The sequence below is a fragment of the Talpa europaea genome (assembly GCF_964194135.1).
Source record: "Talpa europaea genome assembly, chromosome: 15".
NCBI classification, from domain to species: Eukaryota; Metazoa; Chordata; class Mammalia; order Eulipotyphla; family Talpidae; genus Talpa; species Talpa europaea.
In genome coordinates this window covers 17,044,581-17,072,524 of record NC_140083.1, presented here as the reverse complement: position 1 = coordinate 17,072,524, position 27,944 = coordinate 17,044,581, and the positions used below count along the sequence as shown (strand labels likewise).

Genomic DNA, 27,944 nt, shown 5'->3' with positions numbered 1-27,944 from the left:
GGTCTCATCTTGAACCAACAGGGGTCCAGAACACAAGCCAACTAACATGGAATTCCAGTTTCTCCAGTGACCCCCTTAAGTGCATGGAGAGTTCATCTTGAGCTCCAATGTTGAGTAACATCACAGTCCTTTTTCATCATAAAAACATCAATTTATGATAACCTCCTCAAATGGGAATAGATGAAACATTCCTCAATATCTATAATACATTGTTGAAAGAAATTAAAGAAAAATCTAAATATTATAAATGGAAATGTATTCTGTATCCATGGGAAGACTATTAAGATGGCAATACTCCCTGAATTGATCTACAGAGTCAAATCCCAAGGGTCCATTTTGCAGAAAATAAGCAAGGTAAAATTTCTAAACTATGCATGGAAATTCAAGTACCCAGGATTGCCAAAACAATCTTGAGGACTCACACACTTTCCAACTGCAAAACTTATTCCAAAGGCTATAGTAATCCCATGTAGTACTGCCATAAGAATGGATACATCAACGGACTAGAATTGAGTCTAGAAGTAAATTCTCTGCTATTTATTGCCAATTAATTTCTGACAAGCATGCCAAGACAATTCAATGGGGGAAAAGCAGTCATTCAACACATGCTAGCGTGCTGATGTACCAGTAAACACATTTTTTGAGCTCTGGCCACGCTTCCTGCGCCTTATAAAACACCGACTATAAAACTGTGATTTCAGCAGAGAAGCCCCCTCCCTCTCGTGAGCTGAGCGGGTCCACAGGGCGGGCTCAAGCTTACTCTGGGTTCCCTTCCAGCTTGGCCCTAAGGTTTCGGGACGCGTCAGGTGTCCAGCGCGGCCCCAGCCAACCGCAGCCAGGCCCGCCCCGCCCGGCTGGAGGCAGCGTGGCGCCCGCGTGGGCCAGCCCGCGAGCCGGTCGCCCCGCCGCGCGCGCGCCCCCGCAGCCCAGTCCTCCGCCGTCCCAGCATGCCCCGCGCCCTACCATCGAGCGCGGCTTCCGGCGTCGCTGGTGGGGGTGGGTGAAGAAGGAGCGGGCCTTTGCCGCTCTGTCTCACTCTCTCGCGCTCTCTCGGGCAACATGGCGGGCGTGGAGGAGGCGGCGTCCTCCGGGAGCCACCTGAATGGCGACCTGGATGCAGACGACCGGGAGGAGGGAGCTGCCTCTACGGCTGAGGAGGCGGCCAAGAAAAAAAGACGGAAGAAGAAGAAGAGTAAAGGAGCTGCCACAGGTAAAGGGAATTTGGTTTTTTCCTGTCCCTACCAGGGATGGCCGAACGGCCGGGCTGAGGCCCGGAGGGCTGACAGGGTGTGGGGACGCGGAGTCCCCGCCTGAGCTTGGCTGCCGGGCCTGTGCGCGTGTCGCTGCGGGACTGCGGGCTCCCCAGGCCTTGGGAGAGCGGCGGCTGCTTCTTCAGCCGGGCTCGGGAGCTGGTGGGCTGGGATGGGAGAGAAAAGTGCCTCAGCCTCGCGGGAGGTGGCTCTGGGGTGCTGGGCCCGAGCCCCTGGATGGCCAGGACTCGGCTCCCGCACTGGCGGCCCCACGGACTTGAAGCTGTGCCCAGGGGCCGGCCTTACCGCCTTGCAGTTGGGCCTGCTCCTCAAAAACCTGGTTCCGACCCATTCTGTCGCCTCTAGGCTGGAGCAGCCTGGAGCTGATTTGCGACCAGGGTGGGGGTGGAGTGGGCCAGTCTTAGTTCCCTGAGCACCTCTGCCCGCCACCAGCCCACGGTGTTGCAGAGGGGTTTGTTGGGGACCACACTCCGGGAGGGGGTGTGTGCCCACGCGCTCGTGTCTCTCAGTAGTAGCTGCAAGACGTGTGGTGTGCTGCGAATTTTCACCTGCCTGATCCCGCAGCATCATGAAGCTTTGAGGGCTGCTAGATCTGAATTTAGACTTGCGGGCACACTAGATGTATACTGTGGCTGTGAATTTCGCTAAAGTCACTGCTGAGGCAGTGAAAGCAGCTGAAACTTTGCGCTTGGGTTAGACGTTAAGAATTAAAATTTATGGAGCAGTCGTTTTTTTTGTTGCCCAGTATCTGCCGGTTTTGGAAAAGTTTTTCTTTATCTGTGTCTAATTAAAAGCAGCTATAGAAGTGAGAGAAAAATGAAGAGAGCAGAAGTGATGAATTTAAGAGTTGAGGAGACATTGGAGAATGTTAATCTATTTCTTTCTGAAATTCTGATTCGGTGGAATTGTAAGATTTGTAGATGCTGGGACACTCCCAGAGCGAAATTTAAACCCAGACATAGTCTGGTGGCTGCTCCTGGCTTTCAGATGAAATCCGAACCCTAGTTTGTATTTTAAGGAGTTCAGTAGATTATTAATGTATTTTTTTCAGTAGTTGTATCTCTCAATATAAATCCTTCACAGTAGCCAGAATATCACTTCAGTAGGTGCTAATACTATCTCATTCTACGCATGCTGTTACTCCTACAGCTAGACTGACTTCCAAAGCAGGTACCTGGTCTTATGCTAAGCTATTCAAGATTTCATTTTTAACAGTGGAATATCTTCCTATTTATTTTGACTTTACTCAGCGCAGCTTGACAATTTAGCCCTCAGTGTCCCATAGAAATCCTCTTTTTACTATGGCTTTCATAATTATTGCCTATCTTACGTGCTTCCTTATTTGATAACTAAAATAAGTGTTGTTTGTTAATACATTAAAAAGTTAATTTGCTTAAGGACAGGGACCAAGTAATGCTTTTTTAAAATCCTTTAGCTGCTAATTCAGAACATGTAATGGGTATTGAATTGAACAACACTTAGATATGAAAGATTTTTCTGTCATTAAATAAATTTTACTATGTTTACAGTGTTTTGTTTCCTGAACACTTTATCAGGAAAGAAGTTGTGTGTTCTTCAGAAACCTTAGAACATATTCTAATGGGAAAGTACTTAATTAAATTTGATTTATGCTGTTTTATTTGATCAGCAGGGCAACAGGAACCTGATAAAGAATCAGGAACCATTGTTGATGAGGTAGCCAAACAATTGGAGAAACAAGCATTAGAAGAGAAAGAAAGAGATGATGATGATGAAGGTAAGTGGTTAATTTGTTTTTTGTTTTGTTTTTCAAAGATTTATTTATTTATACAAGAACTGGGGTATAAGCCAGAAGTGTGGGAGGGTGAAAGGATTTATCAGAGACAGAGCAGAACAGGCAGACAGATAGAACACACTGCTGAGGGGAGCAGCAGGTGAAACAGGAGAGGTCGGCTGCGCCATGTGGGAATCTCTCTGGACATCCAGGAATCGAACCCGCGCTGCAGAGGCTGTGGACAGCTTCACAGCGCTGTGCTGCACTCAACCCGCTGTGCCACCGGGGAGGTCCTAAATGGTTAATTTGATTTTCAGTTTGAAAAGCAAGAAAAATGACAGTCTTTAAATGAAATGTCTTTTTTCCATATAGTCTATTATTAGCTGTTGTTTTACTTAATTATTTGGCATTAAACTTCAGTGTTGTAAGTAGAAGGTCTTTATTAGCAACTCTTTGAAAAGTTGACTATGTTGAATGACTGCTCAAATAGTGCAGATCTCTACTTTTAAAAAACATGTACTTGGTAAAAAGCCAACTACTGGGTATTAGCAAGATAAAATTGAGGAACTTTATTTAACTGATATTTTATTGAATAACTAGTATAAAGTAGACTCTATCCTGGAATACTTTCAAAATGCATTTTCATTTTACCCTCAGAAAACCAAGCAAAGTAGGTATTCATTTTAGGAAATGATGATTATGTGATTTGTCCACTGTAACACAGTAGCATAAAGGTAGAATTTCAAAGCCAGTCCCTGATCCAAAGTTATTCCTTCTATTCTCTATCATAACTACCTCTTTATTTGTGGAAGAAAATATTATAAATTTCCTGACCGTAGCTTCTTGTGATATTTTGATAAGATTTCTTTAAAGATAGTAAATGTTGGAATTCTAGGAATTCATGCTGTCAGTAAAATGGTGGAAGAAGAGATTAGGTAAGAACTATTACAGTTCTGTAGCCTCTTTGGCAGAGTGGGAGATGGAGTTCCATTCTCAGTTATCCTAGCTGTGACCTACCTACCACAGTTCTCTTAAGCATTGGCAGTTTAGGTATATGCCTTTCAACCATTAGCAACAGACTGTAATTATTGTGTTAGTATAATGTAGAAGAGTTGTTTAGAAAGAGATTCTCTGCCTTCAGGGTGCGTACAGTCAATTTTTGGTTAAAAAAGATTACAGGGAATAGTTGGCTTTTTCTCTTCCCTAAACAAAGCTCTTGTCCATCCTATTTTGGTATATGATTCAGATTATGAAGGTATTTGAGCTCTTATTAAGAAAGGGTTTGTAAATTCAAGGTACTTTAATAGACCCACTTTGTGTAGAATGTCACAGTGCTCAATTTGAAAGTGTATCTTACTGCACTTTCACAATATTGTATGACTCTTTCGACATTGGAGGGGAAAATTTTCAACCTTCAGTGTTGAAAAATTTTAGTGTCTTAGTTCGTTTTCTTCAATTTGGGCTAAACATTTTCCTAATTCATTTCAATTATCAATATCAACCAATATCTTTCATCTGTTTTGTGAGATCTTTTAGGGTATGGAAAACTTATATCTCAGGATATTTGTTGTTAAGGAACATTAACAGTGGTTAATGTTAAGACAATGTAGAGGTGTAAAGATATAATCAGTGTCTGCAGTACATTTTATTGACATTTGGAGGTAGAATTGTGGTCTTGAATGTGGAGGAAGGCTCATTGGAAGAAATGGGACTTGAATAAAACTAAACAAGGGGCAATTTTGGGGCAGGAAAAAGCTAACAAAGTATTCAAAACATAGTGAACAGTGCAGACTGGTTGTATGAGATGATTCATTGAGGAAATTTTTGAGCATTTTAAAAAGACAAATGTTATGAAAAAATAGTTTTCATATATATACAGGCTTTTAGAAAGGAGGAAACATACAGGAAACATAACTATGATTCTGGCTGCCACCTAACAATAGCCCAGGCATGTGATAATGATGATTTAAATTGGTGGTTAAAAAAAAAAAAAAGGAAAGGAAGATTCTTTTCCATAGATTGGTGGGGTTATAGAAGCAAAATTCAAAGCACTTAGAGAGTTTGAATCTGGGGAGAAGGAAGAAGAGCTATAAGTAGACTGTTAGGCTTTTGAACTTGAGTGACAGAATGTTGGTACTATTGTCTGAAATAGTGAACTAGAGAGAGAGCTGACTAAGAAATTGGGGGAAGGATTTTGCAAGCAAAGAGGAGGCATTGAGTTTAATTTTAGATGTGGTTAATTTGAAACTGTGGGGTATTGGTGTAAAAAGTTAATGCTGTGGGCATTGGTAATGTGCTAGAAGTAACTCATCCAGTGCATTTTATTTATTTATTTTTTTAATAGAGGCATGCTTTATTTATTTGTTTGCTGGTTTGTTTGTTTGTTTTGTTTATACATGCACTGGGTACAGTCAGAAGTGCGGGAGGGAGGGTGAGAGAATTCACCAGAGCCAGAGCGGGGAGCAGAGCAGGCAGAAGGACCGAAGTACACTGCTGAGGGGAGCAGCGGGCGGCAGGAGAGGTCGGCGCGCCACGTGGGACCCTCCTCCGGTGGCCGGGGAGCAGCCGGGGATCGAACCGGCGCCGCAGAGGATGCAGGCAGCTTCGCAACCCAGCGCTCAACCGCTGCACCACCGGGGAGGCCCCATCCAGTGCATTTTAAAGTCAGGTTTTTTGAAGTATAATTTGCCTAGGATAATATTCACCATTTTTTAAAAAATAGACTTTTAGAGCAATGTTAGGTTCACAGCAAAATTGAGAACAGATAATGTTACCCTGAACAGAAGGTACAGAGATTTCCCATATTCACACCCCCCCCACCCCCCCACCCCCGGCCAACCACCACTACACATGCCTAGCCCAAGCCATTTTCTGCATCCTCACCTTATTGTACATTCATTACAGTTCACCCTACACTGACATCATTACTCATAGTTTACATTAAGGGTATTAGGGTAAACAGAATGTACTCTCAATATTATACTTTCTATATACTCGCCTTTTTAGGTGTATTGTGTGTTGTTTTGACAAATGTTTGCAGTTAAGTAATAACTATCACAACTAAGACATAGACCATTTCTATTTAATATTTCTGTCTCCAGGGGAAAGTTCCTTTGTGCCCCTTGGTAGTCAGTTGTTTTGCAACACATCCTGACCCGTGACAACAACTGATATATTTTCTTCCTGTGGTTTTTTCCTATAGTACAGTGTAAATGGAATTATTACTGTATAAGCTTTTGTGTGTCTGACTTACTTCGCTTAGCATAATACTTCTGCAAGTCACCCAGTTGTTGCAAATATATAAGTAGTTTATTCATTTTTATTGCTGTATTTAAAATTTCTTTATGTATTTACTAGTTGATGGATATTTGGGTTGTTTCCGGTTTTTGCCTATTACAAATAATGTTATCCTGAATATTTGCTACAGGTCTTAGTGTAGACCTGTTTTCATTTATTCTGGGTAAATGCCTACCGTGGTGTTCATAGTCACTTGGTAAGTGTATGTTTGACCTTATAAGAAACTGTCAAAGTATATTTCAAAGTCACTGTGCCATTTTGCATTCCCTGTTAGCCATGGTTGAGAGTTCCAGGATATTTGATCCTCATAAGCACTCTGTGAGTGTGTAGTGGTTGGTCATTGTGATTTTAACTTGCATTTCCCTAATGGGTAATGATTAATGGCATTAAAGATTTTTCAGTTTTTATGTACCTTTCATAATTCTGGTAAAGTGCTCACATTTTTGCCCACATTTTAATTGGATTATAAGATTTAGAGTAGAACTGGGGTGTAGGGCAGAGGTATAGGGGGGTGAGAGGATTCACCAGAGACAGAGTGGGGAGCTGAACAGGAAGGTTTATTGACTAACACTGCTAAGGGGAGCAGCAGGCAAGACTGCTGTGCCATATGTGGGCTAGCTCCCTGGCAGGGGATCACACTCAGGCTGAAGTGGTGATAGCTCTGACTTAACCCCTACGCCAGTAGGAGGCCCTTCATTCAGCAAATATTAATTGATTTGGGCACAGTGCTAATTCAGAAATAAATATAGTCTCAGGCCTCCCTGGTGACACGAAGGGTTAAGTCGCAGCATAATGAAGCTATCAGCAGCTACTGCAGCACAAGTTTGATCCCTGGCCAGGAAGCTACCCACATGGCTCAGCAGACTTCTCCTGTCTTGTCTGCTATTCCCCTCAGCAGTGTATTACAGTCAATCTGCCTGTTCTGTTCTCTACTCTGTCCTTGGTGAATCATCTCACCTCCCACAACTCTGGCCCGTACCCCAGTTATTGTATGCATAAATAAATAAATCTTTTCAAAAAAAGGAAGAAATATAGTCTCAACCAATTAAGAATATCCTGGGATTCTGTGAAAGACATGTAGTATAAAACATAAATTACAGCATGGTATGTTGGGTAGAATTGTAAGCACATATAGTTCAATCTCGCTGTACCACCATCCTGGTACGAGAGTTCAAGAAATGGCTACTATTCTGTACTGAATATAGCCTTAGACATTGGATAAGTAACTAGCTTCAGAAAGATGATTATCAAAGTTTTTCTTATCCCATTTGAAACACAAAACTATGATAGAAAGAAGTTAAATAATTTGTCAAAGATCACACAACTTGAAGGATTTTTATTGTGTATTTAAAACTAGTTTTATATTCTGAACCATTTGTTTTAGGTTGAGTCTGGTGTATGTAGCTGTATACTTGACATTGAATGTTCTTCCAGAGCAGATTATCTTGTTTACTAATTTGTCTCTATTTTCTAACATTAAGAACTCAACAGTTACTGCATGAATGAAGATGATTACTATTAAAATTGTAGTTCAGAGTACATGAATTAGATTGCATTTACACATGAGGAAAATGAAAGTTGTTTTTCAAAATTTTTTCATGTTATTTTGTTAGGCTTTTGAGTCTAATGGGAAAGTCCACAATATTTGTATTTTCAGTGTGTTAATTTTATAAGACTGAACATAAGAAATTGCAGTTTTGTAAGTCATATATTGGTAATTTCATTCCATTTAAATGCTACATCATCTTATCTCCTCCTGCTGTTTTCTCTTTTTCATTTAGGTGAAAAAATGTGTAAACAAGATAGTCACCACATGCTTGATACTAATTTAAAAAATGGTGTCTAAATTGTTAAGGAACTCACAGATGAGTAGGGGTCAGCAACTTTGTTGTAAGAATTATAATAGAAGAATATAGTAGGTAGTGTGGTGAGAAAATTTCTTGTAGGTTTCTCTTTATCAAGCCCAGAATAAAAAGGGATCCTTTGAGCAGAAACTGTAACCAATCATTTGACATTGTTTTATGGATATGAATTTCAGTATTTAAAATGATTGATGCTAGCCATGAGTTACTGCCACTAGGTTAAACATTTACAAGAATTCTGTATGTGGGCATACTTTTATAGATTTCTAATTATTTGGGAAACATCCTATTCATCCTATTTCATAGCAGCATTATTTTGGGGTGGACTAGCATACTTCTGAAATGTTTGTTGAAATTTATTGAGCAGCATTTATAGAAATTCAGACAGGTTTATTTTTAATAACTTTATTTAAAATGTGTAGGTCTCTATTTTGTTTGATCTTTGTTGTAATGGTATCCTTGTTCTTTTCTCAAAGTTCAAGGGTGTGAGCATTGGCTTCAGGGAAAATTGTTAGAAAAAATGATAACGGATCATAACTATTTGGGGTATTATTTTTGCCAACCATTTTCAAAATAGTTTTCAGCCCATTTTTGTGCATTTTGTGCATTTTTTATATATAATTTGACCTAAAAAGATAACTTTTTCTCTAATAACAAGTGTACTGGAAATGATATTTTAAAATGTGAAACCCAAAATACACCTCACTACATGAGGAATCAGGTGTCATAGTCTTAGTTCAGTTCTGCCATTTACCAGTTGAAGTTATCTTGTACACATTCCTTAAACATACCTTGTTACTTCATGGAGTAGCTTTGAGGATCACATGGTGTGATCCCCAGAGGGGAAGGAGATGGGAGGGCATGTGAAGCAGGTAGACGGGGGTCAGCTGGATGGTAATGGATGGAAATTAGACCTTTGGTGATAGGCATGGTGTGGTATACACAGATGTTGAGGTGTGAAGTTGTACATGTGAAAATTATTCAATGTTGGAAACCAGTGTTACCTCAATAAAAAAGGAAAGAAAAAGGTATTTTTAAATATACACACAGATTGTATGTGTGTACTTGTCTGCATGTGCTACTTTGTGCCTCTGCCTCTACTTTGAGGTGTAAATGAGTATGTCCTTGAAATTGTCTTTTCTTAGATGGAGATGGTGATGGAGATGGAACAACTGGAAAGAAGAAGAAAAAGAAGAAGAAGAAGAGAGGACGTTAGTGACTCTTAAGTTGATCTTACTTAATACATTAGATGTAGTTATTAACCAGCAGTTTGGAAGTTAAGACCTTGGTATATGTCAGGAAAATAAACTTGGGCTTAATAAAGATAGGCTTTAGTGAGACTAGTAACTATTTTGCAAGTACTTTGGCCTAACAGCCTTAATGATACTTTGTTTATTTGTTATTCAGCTAAGGGATATTAATAGTAAGTTGGTTGCATTTTACTCCAAGTTAGGGTTGAGTTCCTTAAAACGTTGTAATTTAAAACTTAAGTAATACAAATAATAATTCTGTCAGAGATAACTAAAGTGGTGCCACCGTGTGGTAATAGGCTAAACAATAGTTTGCATTTACCTGTGCCAGCCTTGAAATTATGAGATTTTTTGATGAATATATAATTGTCTCATTTAATGTTTATATGTAAGAAGAAATGTTACTAATCACATGTATATGTTGCACTTTTTCAAATTCACTTAAAATGTTGTTCTACTTGTATTTTATTTCTATAAATTGCATCACCAAACATCTTCAGGGATCTGTAACTATTAGGGAGACAAAGGGGAGACTGCAGTGCACTGGGGAGTAAAAGTTGGGCTAAGAACCAGAACACTTAAATTCTAATCCTGGATGCCTTTTGGACTATTGGGGACCATTGAATATCTGGTTCTACCATCCTTTAAAATCTCTTATGCTAAAATTTTATGAATCAGAATTTTGGGGACTAGCCTTTTACTTTAATTTCTCTTGGGAGAAATATTTAAATTATTTGTAAAAAAGTTCTTGGCTCTTTCAGCTGTTCCTCTGATGATGTCTCCAAGTGGGAACAAGATAGGTTTCCTTCCTTGTTAGTTTTCTACTCTCATAGGCTGACAGTCTTTCCCCTAGCATAGAATGCATTTAGTGAGGGTTATTTGCATTCAGGAATCACCAAGAATTATGATGTCATGTTTCTTCCATTCAAAAATTATTGAAAGTATTATCTGAGAATTATTGCCTGAGAGATTACTGTTTGTTCAAATGCTCTAAAGTTGCCCCCTGTGAAGTAGACCAGCCAGGATTCTGCTAGGGGTGGCTTTGTGTTTGCCCTTGGTAAAATTCTTCTACTGACAGATGTTTTAGTCTGATGTCATCAGCATTTATTGTGCCTCCTCTGAGGATGTTATTGATTATAATAATATACTGTTACATAACTTACTGTTGATTATATGTCTTTATGAGCACTCTCAAGACACACTTTTTTGCCTAGTGTTAGTATCAAGAATGATTGTATTTTTCCTGAGTAATGTGTTTTATCTCAGGGACATCATGGGCTATGCAAATAACCTAGCTTTTCTTTTTTACGTTGGCTGTTAGCAGGCATAGAGCCACATCTGTGGTTTTGTATTTAGCCTTATTTTAGTTCTGTTTCATGCTTTTGATTTTTTGCTCTCTAATTTACTTTGGCTGTTACTTGTGCATTTTAGACTATCTATGTTAGATGATCATTAATCATTTTTAGAATAACCCAAACATAATCATGGGCAGCCACTGCTCTCATTTTCCTCATCTATATACTGAAAGAATTCTATAACTATAACTGCACTACAGATCATTATAGATTATTTGGTTTTAGATAATAAATTGAACATAGTACATTATAATTTTAAAAGGTTATCCAAAATTTCATCTCATTCTTCATTTTGTAGATGAGGAAACTGAGGTGTGGCACATTCAGTCATTTGTCCAAGTCACAACTAATAAGTGGTAAAAGATAGACTTTGATGTTTTTGATTATGTATTCTTTTTTCTTTCTAATCAAGATTTCAAAATATCAGGAAAACTGAGACACTAGGTGAATATTAATAAGCTGGAATTAAATAGACATTTAAGGGCCTCCCCGGTGGCACAGCAGTTGAACGCTGGGTTGCAAAGCTGCCCGCAGCCCCTGCAGCACCTGTTGGATCCCCGGCTGCTCCCCAGTCACCGGAGGAGGGTCCCACATGGCGTGCAGATCTCTCCTGCCGCCTGCTGTGCTCCCCGCTCTGGCTCTGGTGAATTCTCTCACCCTCCCACGCTTCTGACTGTACCCAGTGCATGTATAAATAAATAAATAAATCTTTTAAATAAATTAGATAGATAGATAGATAGATAGATAGATAGATAGACATTTAAAGTTAGTACAGGATTCTAAGGATTTTGAATGCTAGTCCTATGAAAGCCCAAATTAGCAAAAAGTTTTAAAGGTTTTAGTAGCAGAATGAGCTATTGCATATATTAATTTGCTTTAATTGGGCTAGTTATGTCATTTCTACTACTACTTTAAAGGGAGTATCAAGGTTGGGAAATAAGCATGAAAGTGATTAAGAACTATATCCCTTGAAGTGTTTGCTCATAGAGAGGGGAGGAATCAAATGCAAATAATAAAGCTGTAACTAACAGATGAAATTTACTGGGAGACAGATAATTATAGGAAGAGCTTTCTAATACTTCCAACTTCCCCCAAACAAATAGATCCTTTTACTCTCATGGGATGTAAGTTTTGCCCTAGCAAGACTGGGGGTCACTGATTTCCTCCTCTGTCTAGAATTCAGAACCATTTAGTCAGGGGTGTTAGCGGTTTCCTCGATTATGTATGAAGCTAAATTAGAGGACCTCTGATACCTTTTTTGATTTTATAATTCTAATATTCCCTCTTAGGGATAACCTAAGTCAGTGTTTCTCAAGTTACTTGCTCATAGAAAACTTCAAGACATCATGTAAAGGAAGAAAAAGGAGTTGGTACTCATAGATACTGAATGCCTGGATTAAAGGCATGCACAGGTCCATAGATAAATGGTTCACTAAATAAGTGGACATATTTTTGTTTACATGGATCTTTTTTCCCCATTGCAGAACAAAAAGAGTAAAATATGTGTTAAAACTTAAGGCTAAATCCTAAAGACTGGTTAAAATAAGGAAAACTCTGTATTTCCACTCAGTAATTGGGAAATGCTGCGGGTGTTCTTTAAAAGTCATTACTGCATAAATTAGCTGTGACACAACTTACTTGCATTCCTTGGATATAACATTTGCTACTAAAAAGGCAGTTCTTCATATAATAAGAACTATATAACTAGTTTTTAAGTATTTAAAAAATTTTAGAAGAAAAATCTAGATATTTTGTAAAAGCATTTTGGGGAACACTGGAGTCTTTTAGAATGTAGTTTGGGAAATAATTTTCTTAAAACATGTGCCAAGTATTGTAACTTTTTTCAAGTATATGGTAATTTATATATGGCTACCTAGTCTTTTAATACTGGGTATATATATTCCTGTGTATCTGGTAAACCCTTGAAATAAGTTTTTTTTACACATTTTATTAAATACGGATTTATATTTGTACTTTATTGCTGTGGGATTTCCTTCTTAGTTTCTCGTTGCTTCTTTGAATTTTATTTGTGAAAGCCATTTGTGGTTCTATTTCCAGGATAGTAAATGAAGACACAAATAATAGAAGTATGCTTTCTGCCAAGGCATATATTGTTTAAATAGATACTGGACTTATTGAGAAGTTGGCTGTTTTCTATTCCCAAGCATCAGTAAATTAGAAGAGGTGGCCAGTGTGATGAAGTATCTTCTGTTTTTAACTGTAAGGTGACAATAAGAGGAGGTTCCTTGAAATCAGAACAACTATTAGGAACTGGAAAAAACTGTAATGAAAATTGCTGAATTTCATTTTTAACAACAGAAGTTAATGCTTTATTTGTATCTCACAGCAAAAGTTCAAACAGACCCTCCCTCTGTTCCAATATGTGACCTGTATCCTAATGGTGTATTTCCCAAAGGACAAGAATGCGAGTACCCACCCACACAAGATGGGTAAGGATCATAAAATTACTTCCAGTTTGATGTTTGAAAGTTGTAGTTTAGCAGTAAAGCAGATTTGTTTATTCTCAAATTTTTTTGCACCACTATCTTATTTTTATAATAAAACCTATGAATTTGTCGCAGAGAAAATACAGTAGAAGCCATCTTACCAAGATGATTGGGAACAGTAGTAGTTTAGTTAATCAAAAAAATATGTTAAAATGGGGAATGCAGAATCTTTTAAAAATACTGAAAAAAGTTAAACATTTGTTTTTCTTGATAATTTGAGTGTTGATTTTTTTTTTTTAAACTGGGATTTTTTTTTTGCCCATAAGCTGTCTCCATAACTGAATGCATTTATTGTCTGTCCATTCATTTTCTGCAAATGCCATTTTGAGTTTCTGTGAAGAGCAAGATCTGAATAATCTGAAAGCTAATTCCTATCTTTACTTTTTTCCCCTAAAACCACTAAATAATTCTTACTTGTTCTTACTTTAACAGAAGTATTTTTGATGACTTGCCTTTATTGAGACTTTTCAAGAGTAGTCAATAAAGTTTTCATAGAGTGCTTTCCTATAGCATAAAACTATGTAATTATAGTAACAAGTACAGATCATTTAAATAGGTTTGGGAACAGATTCACTAGGTTCTTGGAAGTATTCTCCAAAGATATGTTTAAGCTGGTTAGCAGACACTCAGAGGCATTATGCAGAATGGTTAAGACCATGCAAGCTAGACCCAAACAATCTGCTTAAATCCCAACTGATACTTATTAGCTCTGTGACTTGGGCAAGTAATTTATGTCTGCTTTCATTTCGTCATCCATAAAATGTACACGTGAAAGGGTGATTGTGAGGAATAAAGAATAAATATATGTAAAACAATTAGAAGAGTTACAGACACATACAAAGCATTACGTGTTAGCTTAGTGTGTTTCTATTCTGTAGGGAGTAGGAACATGTCAGCCACTAATATTCAAAATACAGTGGGCATTGGTCAGTATGTTTCACAGAGGGAATCTATAGCATTGGTTAATCCAGTGGTTGCAGTGATTGGTTAAGAAAGCTTCTACTGTAGCATTGTTTATTTGATCAGTGAAGACATTGTTTTTCTTTGAACCTAGATAAGAACATGATGTTACATAGTTTCATTCCTAGTATTCTTAAAGAATAAGTCTCTATAATTCTGTAATTTTATGGCATAGGTATCTTTCCTTTGAATTTGAATTCATCAATCACTGTCCCTATCTTAAAACATCTGTTTTTAAAATGTCACAGACACCTGTAATTTTACATTAATTATATTAATTCTCATAGTACCTATGATGTGATCACATTTATTTTTAAATATAATCTTTTTAATTTTTTTTTTTTTTTTTTTTGGCTTGTTCCCTCTTCCTTCCCTTCCTTCCAGACCCATGTAACCACCTAGCAGGTAGCCTTCCATATTTTTCTATGCTCATATGTGTACATCTATGTCTATTTATGTAAGGGGAAGTGTTTTGGTCATTGATAAAAATGGAATCATAGGCACACTTCCTCTGCCTTGCTTTTCTCATTCATACTGTCTCTTGGAAGTCCCTCCAAATCAATCAAAATACCTCTGATACTCTTTTGAATGTCTTAATTATATTTCATACTGTGACTGTTGCATACTTTTATTCCATTATTTTCTAATTGATGAGCATTCACTTTGTCTCTGGTTATTTTTTTGCAACTGTAAACTCTTCTGCAGTAAACACCTCTCTAAGAGTGTGTGTGTGTGTGTGTGTGTGTGTGTGTGTGTGTGTGTCTTTGTGATGTATCCTTAATTTGCTGGCAGTGTTATTACATGATTGCATCTTTTGATTTTGAGCTTTATTTTTTTTGCTCTTCAGAAGTTTAAAAATTTTAAATACAATATGTATATTTTATTCTTCTGGGTACCTAGCAGCCTTGGATTTTCTTGAGTCCTTATTTCATACTTTATTGCATCTTTAATTGGTCTGGAATGTTTTAAGATTGGGAGCACTAATTTTCTTTCAGCTGGGTAGACAGTTATGCTAGAATTGTTTATTAAAGTAATTCATCCTACTGAATTGAATGACCACCTTTGTCACATATTCTCATATAATGGCACAATATTCTCTGTTGTTTATTCTGTTGATCTATTTGTTTATTTCTGTGCTAATTATATTTTGACCTGGTATCAGAAACTAATATTTTTTTGATATCTGATAAAACAAGTCTTTCTCCTCTGCCACATACAGCCATACAATTCCCCTTTACTCTTTTCTTAGCGATTTACGGTCATAAAATCTTAACACCTGCAGAGAAGTGTGCTTGCTAGATTTCTGATTGGAATTGCACTTGTATTTATGATTTTTGTTTTAGCTTTGTCACATTATCTTTATTTGTTGTTATTGTATGTTTTTCCACTTAAAACTCAGATTTTTTTCTCCAGGTGGGTCCTGTTCCTTTCTTGTTGAATTCTTAAAGTATTTTTGTTCTTTATGTGAATGAGATTTTATTTCTATTGCTATCTGCTTATTGCTACAGTGGAGGAAAGCCATTGATTTCCTATTATTGTTAACATTAAAAATTTTGACAGCATGAATATTGTGGAACATATGAATTATGTTTAATATAAGAAAATATTGAGATTTGTGAATCTTAAATTACTTTCCCCTCCTTATGACCAGTTTCTGCTGTAAATTAAATGTTATATGGGTAAAACGGTAAACTAACTTTTTTTTTTAAAGATTTATTTATGCTACAAAAGCTGGGGCACAGGCCAGAGATGTGGGGGTGTGGAGGGTAAAATGATCCACCAGAGGTAGAGTGGGGAACAGAACAGGCAGATTGACTGAAATACACTGCTGAGAGGAGCAGCGGGCGAGACAGGAGAGATCTGCCTCGCCATGTGGGTTTCTCCGTGGCTGGCCAGGGATCGAACTATTGCTTCATAGTGCGGTGCTTACCCCCTTGCACCACCAGGGAGGCTCCTCTGTTGTATTTAATCACTTGGTTAATGTGGTGACAGCCAGCTGTTTCTTTCTTTTTTTTTTTTTTTTAAGAGCATTTTTTTCATTTTGCAGTTCCAAGTAATCTGTGGGGTATTTTGGTATGGTACCATTGGAATATCCTTTTATTCAGCAAACTTTCACTTTTTTTAATCCATTGATGTTCTGTCAGTTATTTCATTGGAACTGCAAAATGGTGAATTTCTAATTCTGTCATTTCTAATGTCTGTTAACTGACATTCTGTAAGAAGAGTTTTCCCTTTATCAGCTGGGGATCAGTTATAGTTTCTTCTAAAGACAGACTTAAAACATGATTTATTTTTCCTTTTGAGTACCAGTGTTCAAAGAAGGAAATTGGTATCATGTCTTCATGTATGATTATATCTGAGTTAAAGACATGCATTCTTAAATGGTTTTGTACATGTGGTATATAGTCTTTGAAAATATGGTTAGCTTTGGGCCTCCGTGGTGGCGCAAGCAGTTAAGATGCAGCACTTTGAGCCATTGCAGCACAAGTTCGATCCCTCGCCAGGGAGGTGACCCACATGGCACAGCAGACCTCTCCTGTCTCGCCTGCTGCTCCCCTCAGCAGTGTATTTCAGTCAGTCTGCCTGTTATGCTCCTCATTCTGTCTCGTGAATCCTCTCACCGCCCCCCCATATCTCTTGCCTGTACCCCAGCCTTTGTATGCATAAAGAAATAAATCTTTAAGAAAAAAAAGTATGGTTAGCTTTAAAGTTATCCATGCCGTGGGCTTAGAAATGTGAATTGAAATCACACATTTGACTATTTGAAATTAATAATAAGGTAACTTAGTAGATTTTAGTTTTACTTATATTTTTCTGCTCTTCATGCATCCAGTGGTAAAAATGATGAAATATTGAAAATTCATGTATAGGGCCTCCCCTGGTGGCGCAGCGGTTGAGCACTGAGCTGCGAGGTTGCCCGCAGCCTTTGCAGCGCTGGTTCGTTCCCCAGCTGCCAGGCGAGGGTCCCACAAAAAAAAAAAATCATGTATAAAAGAGGTGTAAAGAATTGACTTTCTCTATAAACAAGCAATTATTTTGGTAGTTTTGTTTTATGACATATTAATATACTTAAAAAGTATTTCTGCCCTGCCTCTGTTATTTGCCTTTTGGAATAATTGTTATGAGTGTAGAATTTTTTTTCTCATATCTTATCTCTATTTTTTTTCTTCACTAGACTGAACAGCCAAAGATCAAATTTAGGAGAAGGGAGCGATTCCTTCATAATATTCTTTGTCTTTTGTTGGAACCTGGAGTTATAATCATAGACCCTGGCAGTATGGTTCTTGAACATTACTAATGACTTTCATTTTGAACCCAAAACTTAGCAAAAGAATTTCTCTAATTTAATTTCTGATTGATAGTTCTTTGTCAGTAATTCCAAAATGTTTTAAAGAATTTGTTGCCTTTGAATCACGATGTAACCTTCAGAAGTATAGTATTGGGTACCTTTATTGTATCCTGTTTTGATTCTAAGATGTAGTAAAATAGCATTTGAAATTTAATTACATTTATGTTTTAACTTACAAGAATGGGTTTGTAAAGAATCTGAAGATTGGATTGGGGAAGAGAAATGGTCATTAATAATGATCAGTTACACTTTCACAACCCTAGATGCATGATTTCCATTAGTTCCCTGTGCATAGAATCTCTTCTCTTGCCAGTACAGAGTAAATATTTGCTGATACGTTTACTTTTCACAGCATCTTTAGTTTGTGAGAGAAGGGGTGCTTCAGCCTTTGCTGCAAGATGTGGCTCCTATGGATGTGCCAGAATTATGACCCATATAAGAGATGAACAATTTCCTGAGGTTAGGGTTGGAGTTACCACTAGAGGTCGGGAGAATGTCTTACAGAGTGAGCAACTATAAGTGTATTTCAGCTGAAAAGTTTGACCTTCTTAAGAATATACTTTTTAAAGGTTCTTACCTTTTTATTTTTCAGTCTGAGAGTGTTTGAACACTTTGATTATTGAGTTTTCAGTATTCCTATGAAAGTAAATTTATACACACTTAAGTACTTAGGGAGTATAAAACAATTTAAACTGATGGTAGTATAATATTTTAGTTACCTGATGATATTAGTAGATACAGATACAGCCCAAAAATGTTCTAACAAAATATAAGCTGAAGAAGCCTTTTTGATGCTTATGTACTCCTAAGTTCTCATTAGGACAGCTGCTTTGGGCCTTGGTAGCAAATTAGAGGTATTAAAAGTTGGCATACAACTAACAGCAAGAGTGGGAAGTAATCATAATGTATGTGCCAGTGATAAACAGAAAAGCTCAGAAAGCATTTTGGGGCATTTGCTTAAAACATGTAGTTTATAGCATAGTTCAGTAAAGTTTTTCTTTGAAGAGCCATATGATAAATACAATTTAACCTCAGTGATCACTAAGTTGTAAACTATATGTAGATTTATATATTGCTTCTGAATGTGTGTGTGAAAGGTATAACACATTTTTAAAAGATTTTCATTGTAAAAGTTTGAATTATAGTACTTACTAAGTGGAGGCATAGATCCTTTCATAAGTTTCTGAATATAAAAATCTGTTTATTACCCCTGGCATTTCTAAAACATGAGTTACATCTTTTAAGGAATATAACCTCTGATAGATACGCAGTTAGAAAAGTCTTACAAAAGTACATGTTTTATGTTTTTGAGGAAGGGGTGTGTGTGTGTGAATGTGCGCATGTGCGTATACACATATATATAGTTTGGATTTGTGCTTGCCCTATTGGCAATTAAGTAGTAATTTCTAGTTGCTCTTTTGAAATCTCTTAAAGTAGTATTACCTTGAGTGCAGGGTGACTTCCCCCACCTTCTCAAAATCTGTTTAGTTTCTAGACTCCCCAGGTTCTCTTCTTTCATATCATTTTGAATGTCGGGGCATTAGTCCCTGTGGCCATGAATGAAATCGCTCTTGAGGATATTTTATTTCTCTTAGAACCTTAAAAAATACTCTTTGTGTTAATTGCAAGTGTGTGGCTATTTGCATTTCAGAAACTTTGCTGACATTTAATAAAAGAACTGAATATATAGCTTACTTTTTAAACTAAGATGTCTTATTTTAGTGTATTTTTGTTTCTCTCAGCTTTTATGCTTATTCTTCTGTTTCTTAAATGACTAATACTATGCTATGCCTACTCTATAAGGCGAACAGCTGCTTGGAGAACTACAAGTGAAGAAAAAAAAGCTTTAGATCAAGCTAGTGAAGAGATTTGGAATGATTTTCGAGAAGCTGCAGAAGCACATCGACAAGTTAGAAAATATGTAATGAGCTGGATCAAGCCTGGGATGACAATGATAGAAATTTGGTAAAAAGATATGTTTTTTGTAAGAACATCGTAAAAATTTAGTGCTAACTCCCCACTTTTAATGTTTGGTTTTCATTATCACTTTGCTAAAACTTTAAGCTAAAACTTTAAGTGAAGGTTCTAGAAATATTTTCTAAACTCTTGTAGTGTGCATGTCATGAGGCAGCCATAGAGGAACAAAGATTTGCACCTCAGAACACCCTGTTTTTATTACTTGTATATACTCATCTGTACAAATGTACACATTACTGATTCTTATTTTTTGTCTGAAAATCTGTTATTTTACTACTAACAATTCATATTTAATTAAAATCCTTAGACACAAAACATACTTACATGCAATGAAGAACCAATAAAATAATTGTTTCTCCAGTGTTCCCTTTGAGAAATAGTTATAAAAGGAAACTTAATTGTCTCCGACAATTTTCCAAATGTACAATGTTGAGCAGATAAAGAGCATTAAAATAGTGTTAAGTTGAGACTCTCCTAGAAAACAGTATGTCCACTCAGTTAAATGTGGATTATAACGTTCTGTTTCTCCAGATTCCTAGTGGAATTAAATTTTTTTTTTAAGATATGAACTGTTTTCATAGCATCAGAGAACTGTTTTTTATTCCTATTCAGCAAGTGTTGAGATCTCTCCTAGAAAATAAGAGTTTCAGTAAATCTTTCTAGACTAAATGAGCTGTTAGGTATATAAGATTTATTAGCTATTAGATATATGAATCTGATAATAAACAAGTCCCCCTCACCCGTTTGTTTTTTAGTGAGAAGTTGGAAGACTGTTCACGAAAGCTAATAAAAGAGAATGGATTAAATGCAGGCCTGGCATTTCCTACAGGGTGTTCTCTCAACAACTGTGCTGCCCATTACACTCCCAATGCTGGTGACACAACAGTATTACAGTACGATGACATCTGTAAGATAGACTTTGGAACACATATAAGTGGTGAGTTTTTGGAAATATTTCTCACCCCACCTTCCCTCTAAAATGTGAGACTTGTTTTTGTTGAATGGAGCTCGATACTGAACACCCACATTTTCATGATGCTTTTACTTTCAGTACTGTGTTGAGACAGATCTTGAAATTTACTTTGAAGCATCCTACTAATGAAAACTGCTGGTTAATTGAGATTTATTGCCCTTTATATTGCATGAAAAATACCCTTCTTTATTCAGACATTCAAATACTAACAAGCATACTTAGAATCTTTAAATTTACCAACTTTTACATGTTTGGTAGCTTTTCTAATTTCTCAAAAAAAAAAAACCTGTTAGGTAAGTACCTTTTTTATCTCACTTAACAAGTGAGAAAGCACACAAAGCCTAGATTCAGTACTTAGTTGCTGTTCTACTAAATTGGAGAAGCTGGAACTGACAGTGCCTGTGGTCCTATATATTTTCTCTGCCCTGCATTACTGTTCTTGGTTCCCTGGGCTTTTCTCACTTTTGTTTCTGTTTATATTTTTACATAACCACTTGGGTGAGTGTTGAACTGGTTCTGTCTTGAAGCAACACATACATACTAGCTCTGGAATTAATCTTTTCATTCCAAAGCCTTTATATAACTTAATTATACTTTTTTCTCCTTTGATTATGAATGTTTCTGGGTACTTGGACTACTGCCCTCATTTGGGTCTGTGTTTCATTTTCCTGTTTACTTGCAAGATTAATAGAATACATGCTATAAAATAAAGACTATCTGATAAAGTAAACTTAAGTATTTTCTCTTTCAGGTAGGATTATTGACTGTGCTTTTACTGTCACGTTTAATCCCAAATATGATACATTATTAAAAGCTGTAAAAGATGCCACTAACACCGGAATAAAGGTAAATGAACTATAAGCCCCATTTTAGTCAACATATTTGAGCACTTTGTAGCTGTTTTAGGTCTTTGATTATATAAGACTGATCTGCTGCCCTTACAGTCTTAAGTGGACAGTAGAGGAAATTATAATGTGTAAAGCAGTTTTTCCAAATGTCCCTTATTTTAAATATTAAGAACTTAATATTCCTGTGAAATTATGACTTTGATTAACAAAGTATACACTGTCCTGGTTTTAGTGTGCTGGAATTGATGTCCGTCTATGTGATGTTGGTGAGGCTATACAAGAAGTTATGGAGTCCTATGAAGTTGAAATAGATGGGAAGACTTATCAAGGTGTGTTCTTTAAAAATGTATCTTGTTTTGAAGTGTGTTTGACTTCTGCAGATTCATTTTGTAAAATAGTGTTGAGTGCTTTTTTTAGGTTAGCTGCTTTACCTTTATCTCTTGAGAATATAAAGAAGGAAAGCAGGGAAATGACCTACTCATTTGTGCTGTGGACTGCTGTGGCCAGATACTATTGCCGACTACTCTGGTAGTTGATAAAAAGACACCTGGGAATTTTATCTCTGGGTGACCAAGATGCTGACTAGGTTTTCTGTGACTAGGCGAATCAAGTGTGAGACAGAAACTAGAGGCCTTTTCCACTGATGACTGAATTTTTTTTTTTTTCCCTAGTTCAGAATTTAGAGACCAGATGATTCCTTGAGAGTCGCTCCTTTAACTTTATTCTCTTTGCATCTTGCACTTTCCCAGACACTGCCTTCCTCCCACTCTATCTGACCAGCAGCCTCTCTCTCCTCCTTCCTGATGTGTGCTCTTTACTTCCTGGTCATGTATTTTCTAGTAACTTTCTTAGGGAATATTTCTTAAAGAATAAGGAATGTTAAATGAGTACCTAGCTTTTAGGATTTCCTATAATTGAATCCTGTCCCGCTTTATAATTCTTTGAGATTCTCATGCTTCCTTCTCCTTAGGAAATTCACAACATTCAATATTTGCATTCTTCTCTTGACACTGAAAGAACATTTTGTTTCTACCAAGTGCAGAATACTGAGGGTTGACAGTGCTTGTCCTTGTTGCTCCCTTAGAGATTCCTAATCCTCTGAACATCAGTACCAAATGGAAAATTTTTAACACTACTTACTCATAGCTTGGGTGGGAGGTGTTGGATATGGAAGAAAATATGCTTTGGGGTCAGGCAGGTTCAACCCTGAGCTTATATAAATCCTGTAACTTCTAAGAAACAGCAATTCATGGCTTGTTTTGAAAAATACAGTTTTATGGAATTTATAGGTATTCAACAAATACTTGTAATTTCCTACCTCTGTTTTTGGTTTTGGTGCTACAACAAATACTGCTGAAGTCTCAGATCATCCTTCCTTTGTATTTCTCCTAATTCTGCAACTTTGAGTGGTATATCATCTGCCTTTAAAAGTATAATACATAAAGGGCCTCCCCGGTGGCGCAGCGGTTGAGCGCTGGGTTGCAAAGCTGCCCGCAGCCTCTGCAGCACCAGTTCCATCCCTGGCTGCTCCACGGCCACCAGAGGAGGGTCCCACATGGCACGCAGACCTCTTCTGCCGCCCACTGCTCCCCTCAGCAGTGTATTTCCACACTCTGCCTGTTCTGCTCTCCGCTCTGGCTCTGGTGAATTCTCTCACCCTCCCACGCTTCTGACTGTACCCAGTGCTTATGTAAATAAATAAATAAATCTTAAAAAAAAAAAGGTATAATACTTAGGGACCTCCCTGGTGGCACACGGGGTTAAGCATCAGCACTATGAAGCAGTCCGCAGCAACTGTAGCACAAGTTCGATTCCCGGCCAGGGAGGTGACCCTCATGGTGCAGCAGACCGCTCCTGTCTCACCCACTGCTCCCCTCAGCAGTGTATTTTAGTCATTCTGCCTGTTCTGCTCCCCACTCTGTCTCTGATGAATCTTCTCATCTGCTGCCCCTCTGGCCCATACCCCAGTTCTTGTATGCATAAATAAATAAATCTTTTTTCAAAAAAAAAGTATAATACTAGGTAACAATTTAACTTAATGTTAGTCACCATCTAACAGTTACAGGCTGCAATTTTGGAATACCTAATATCCCTGTCATCTTTCTTCATTTACTAAGCCAGGAACATTTAGGTTCTTATTTTAGCACCCCTTTTTAATACCACTTATTGTATTGATCAGTGTTGTTAATTGAAGGTTATAGTATTTTTATATTTTATGCAGAAAGGGTATAGACACATCATGATGTTGGGACAGTGAATTGTACTTTGGGATAAACTTTCAGGAACAGTTTCAGTATCATAGAACTCAAGGGAGTGATTTTATCTACCTTGATCAAGAAATTACTTTTATAGCTATTGGTCCCAGAATAGCTTGCCGTTGTCATACCTGTGTGTCCTGCTTCTTCTGTGTAACTTGGTTAATGTTAGGTTGGTATGGCAAATCTTTATATTTATTTAAACTTTTCTGCCTTTGTTTTTTTTCATTTAAGTAAGTTCTGATTGATCTCTGGGGTCAATTTGCCAACTTTCAAAGAAATAGAAATGCTTTCTGAATTTTAAAATTATTTTTCTTATGTAAGGACTTTTTGAAGAGCTAATTGAGTTTTATATATATATATATATATATATAGAAATATGCTTCTCAGTATTTTTTTTTTAAGATTTATTTATTTATTTATTTATTTATTTATCTATCTATCTATTTATTTATACAAGCACTGGGTACAGTCAGAAGCGCGGGAGGGTGAGAGAATTCACCAGGGCCAGAGCGGGGAGCAGAGCAGGCAGAAGGACCGAAGTACACTGCTGAGGGGAGCAGCGGGCAGCAGGAGAGGTCTGCGCGCCATGTGGGACCCTCCTCCGGTGGCTGGGGAGCATCCGTGGCCGGGGAGCAGCAGGCAGCTTCGCAACCCAGCGCTCAACCGCTGCGCCACCAGGGAGGCCCAAGAGCTAATTGAGTTTTAATTTTCTGTACCACCCCCAACTTTGTAATGTCCTTGTCATTGTTTTATTGTTACAGATTTGAAAAAACTTTGCTTCCTAATTTTGCTCATGAAGAATGGTAGCTCATACTGGTGATTTTAGTGCTAAAGCTAGATTTTTTTCAAACTTTTCAGTATTTGCACTAAACACTGAAAGTACACACCACATAAAAATTCAAATAATTGTAAAGGTTATGTAACCTCATTCCTCAAGAAATAAAATACTGACAGCATTCCAGAGCTCTCAATTCCAGATATCCCTTCTTAACTCCAGCACACTTTCTCTAGTAAGCCCCTATCTTAAGTACTAAAGTATTTGTATTTGGTTTTTTTAATGTCTTCACTATCTAATTACGCATTCATAAATTCTAGTCTAATTTTGTGTGCATCTATAGAATACTGATTTTGAATGCTGCATGTATGGAATTGCACAATATGTAGATAATGTACACTTTGTGGTAATTTAGGGTTTATTTCAGTTGTTAAATGAATACCTAGCTTTTAGTTTTTATTAATTAACATTCCATTATGTGGAAATACCACATTTTGTTTATTCTGTCATTCATCTCAGGACTTTGGGGTTGTTTAGATTAAAATTTGAAGAGTTGATGTAGTAATAAAACGTATGGTTTGTAAGCTGTTATTTTGACACAGATTTCTCATTTTCACATTACCTTTGGTCTGTGTATACATATTTTTCACGTTATTATGTACATGGCATTTTATAACTTTTACTTGCAGTATCTCCTTTGATGACATTATTTTTCCACCATCTCCCCTTACTCCTTTCTAGTTTATCAGTAACATTGCAGTGAACATCTTTTCGCATCCCACTAGTTTTTTTGGTTTGTACTTGACTATCTTAGTGTGAGGGTTAATTAGCCAGAACAGTGTCTTTTTTCAAAATAAATGCTTGAACTCGTACCCTAGTGTCAAGAAGCTCTGTTTATGTTTCCAGAGACCATGAGTAACTTTTTTTTTCTGTTATTCCAGTGAAACCAATACGTAATCTAAATGGGCATTCAATTGGGCCATATAGAATACATGCTGGGAAAACAGTGCCCATTGTGAAAGGAGGAGAGGCAACGAGAATGGAGGTATGAATGCCATTAATATTGCTCCTTGTGAAAAAGATTTTGATTTCTTTCCCCCCACCAAACTAAAACTAGTGATAGTTGAGTCTGTAGTATATTGAGCAAAATTATAGTATCTTGAGCCTTTCACAATGATCCCAAGAGGAATTGGGCCATGTGAGTATGCATGTTGTTTCTGATCCATTGGGACTCAAAATAGCTGTGGAAGTGAATATGTCAAAGGATTGCTTATTCGACACTTGGTGAGTAATCTATTGAGCATATTGTAGGTATCAGTCTTTTTATTAGGCACTGAGGATGTAGCAGTAGAAAAATTGCTTGTCTGTGTAAAGTCTGCGTTCTAGTAGCATACAGAAAGACCACAAATTGCTAAGGTGATAAAACAGGGAAAGGTGGATGATGCCTGCCACGGAAGATTTCCTGTTGTTCCTTACAGGACGTAGGGGATTTTTCATCCCGAAGATGATAATTTTGTTTTGTTTTAAATTCTTTTAAAGATTTATTTATTTATGCATACAAGTGCTGGGGTACAGGCCAGAGATGCAGAAGGTGAGAGCATTCACCAGAGACGGTGGGGAGCAGACCAGGCAGATGTACTGAAATACACTGCTGAGGGGAGCAGTGGGTGAGTCAGGAGAGGTCTGCTGCGCCATGTGGGTCACCTCCCTGGCCAGGGATTGAAATTGTGCTGCAGTGGCTGTAGATAGCTTCATAGTGCTGCATCTTAACCCCTTGTGCCACCAGGGAGGCCCCTGAAGATGATAATTTTGATTAGTTTTGAATTTTTCTTCTCTTTCCTTAACCTTATTTATTTATTTATTTATTTAGGAAGGAGAAGTATATGCCATCGAAACTTTTGGAAGCACAGGAAAAGGTGTTGTTCATGATGATATGGAATGTTCACATTACATGAAAAATTTTGATGTAGGACATGTGCCAATAAGGTAAGAGACTATTTTATGTGAATAAGAAATTTCTTTTCATAGTGAACAGTATTTTCAAAAATGGTAACTATTGGGCCTCCCTGGTGGCGCAGGGTTTGAGCGCTGGGTTGCGAAGCTGCCCACAGCCTCTGCAGCGCCGGTTTGATCCCCAGCCGCCGGGCGAGGATCCCACATGGCGCGCAGACCTCTCCTGCCACCCGCTGCTCCCCTCAGCAGTGTACTTCGTCATTCCGCCTGTTCTACTCTCCGCTCTGGCTCTGGTGAATTCTCTCACCCTCCCGCACCTCTTACTGTACCCAGTGCTTGTATAAATAAGTAAATAAATCTTTAAAAAAAAAAAAAAGATAACTATCTACAGTGGTACATTCGTATACATTCATATAATATAAATATACATATATAAATATATGTAATTATACATTCATAAATAAACGTTCATTATATAGTTATATAACCTAACAGTAAATTTTGTGGAGTTTTACAATACAGAAAAGAAATTGCCTCATTAAAAATTTTAATGAGGGACTTCCCTGGAGGCCTGGGGGTTAAGTCTCAGTGCTGTCACCACTATGGCCTGAGTTCAGTCCCCAGTCAGGGAGCTAACCCACATATGGCGCAGCAGACTTCTGTCTCACCCACTGCTCCCCTTAGCTGTGTAGCTCAGTAAATCTACCTGTTCTGCTCCCCACTCTGTCTCTGGTAAATCCTCTACCCTCTCCCCCACCCCCCACCCCGCACCTCTAGCCTAAACCCCAATTTTTCTATGCAATAAATACTAAAAAAAAAAACTGAGATGAAAATCATATTGGCAAGTATTCTCTCTTCAGATCTAATTTCCAATAATTGGGTAATAGTTTCAGAGATTATTTTACTAACATTTCTAAGTATTTCTGTATTTTCCCACTTGTAGATTTTATATATTTATTTACTTTTTTCCTTTAACTTTTTGGAGATGTCAGATTCATACCTATTTTCGATGTGCAAGTCTTTCAGTTTGATTTACAAAAAGGAAATTCCCACCACAATGTTGATACTAGGAGTTTAAAACAGGTGTGCAAACACATAAACATGATAAGACAGCCTTCAGCTAGTCTCTTGCTTCACTTGCATTTGCCATTAGGTATGCGCTATTACATATATTGTTGAAAGGTGACAAAAGATTTTTGAACTTTAATAACTAAGGGCTACAGTTTGCTTTTGCCTTTATTAAAGGGGGAAATGAGTTGGTAACATTTTAGGTGATTATTAATCTTTGATTTTCTTCTCTTAGGCTTCCAAGAACAAAACACTTATTGAATGTTATCAATGAAAACTTTGGTACCCTTGCCTTCTGCCGCAGATGGCTGGATCGCTTGGGAGAAAGTAAATACTTGATGGCTCTGAAGAATCTGTGTGACTTGGGCATTGTAGATCCATATCCACCATTATGTGACATTAAAGGATCATACACAGCGCAGTTTGAACATACCATACTATTGCGTCCAACATGTAAAGAAGTTGTCAGCAGAGGAGATGACTATTAA

At 37.5% G+C, this 27,944-nt stretch overlaps 1 protein-coding gene across 4 annotated transcripts; it reads left to right on the top strand.

Moving 5' to 3' along the window:
- Positions 1-992: 992 nt before the first annotated feature.
- On the top strand, positions 993-27,944 carry METAP2 (methionyl aminopeptidase 2; the record flags this gene model as incomplete). Of its 4 annotated transcripts, none has more annotated exons than XM_084256457.1 (11): positions 993-1,210; positions 2,923-3,027; positions 9,329-9,394; positions 13,136-13,238; positions 19,408-19,569; positions 20,337-20,518; positions 21,306-21,400; positions 21,635-21,731; positions 25,377-25,480; positions 26,306-26,421; positions 27,692-27,944. In XM_084256457.1, the coding sequence occupies exons 1-11, from the start codon at positions 1,060-1,062 to the stop codon at positions 27,942-27,944; spliced, it is 1,434 nt and encodes a 477-aa protein (XP_084112583.1). In that variant the 5' UTR covers positions 993-1,059. The 4 variants fall into 4 exon arrangements, with proteins under 4 accessions (XP_084112583.1, XP_084112584.1, XP_084112582.1 ...); XM_084256458.1 differs by having other exon boundaries at positions 2,920-3,027; positions 13,205-13,238; XM_084256456.1 differs by having other exon boundaries at positions 2,920-3,027.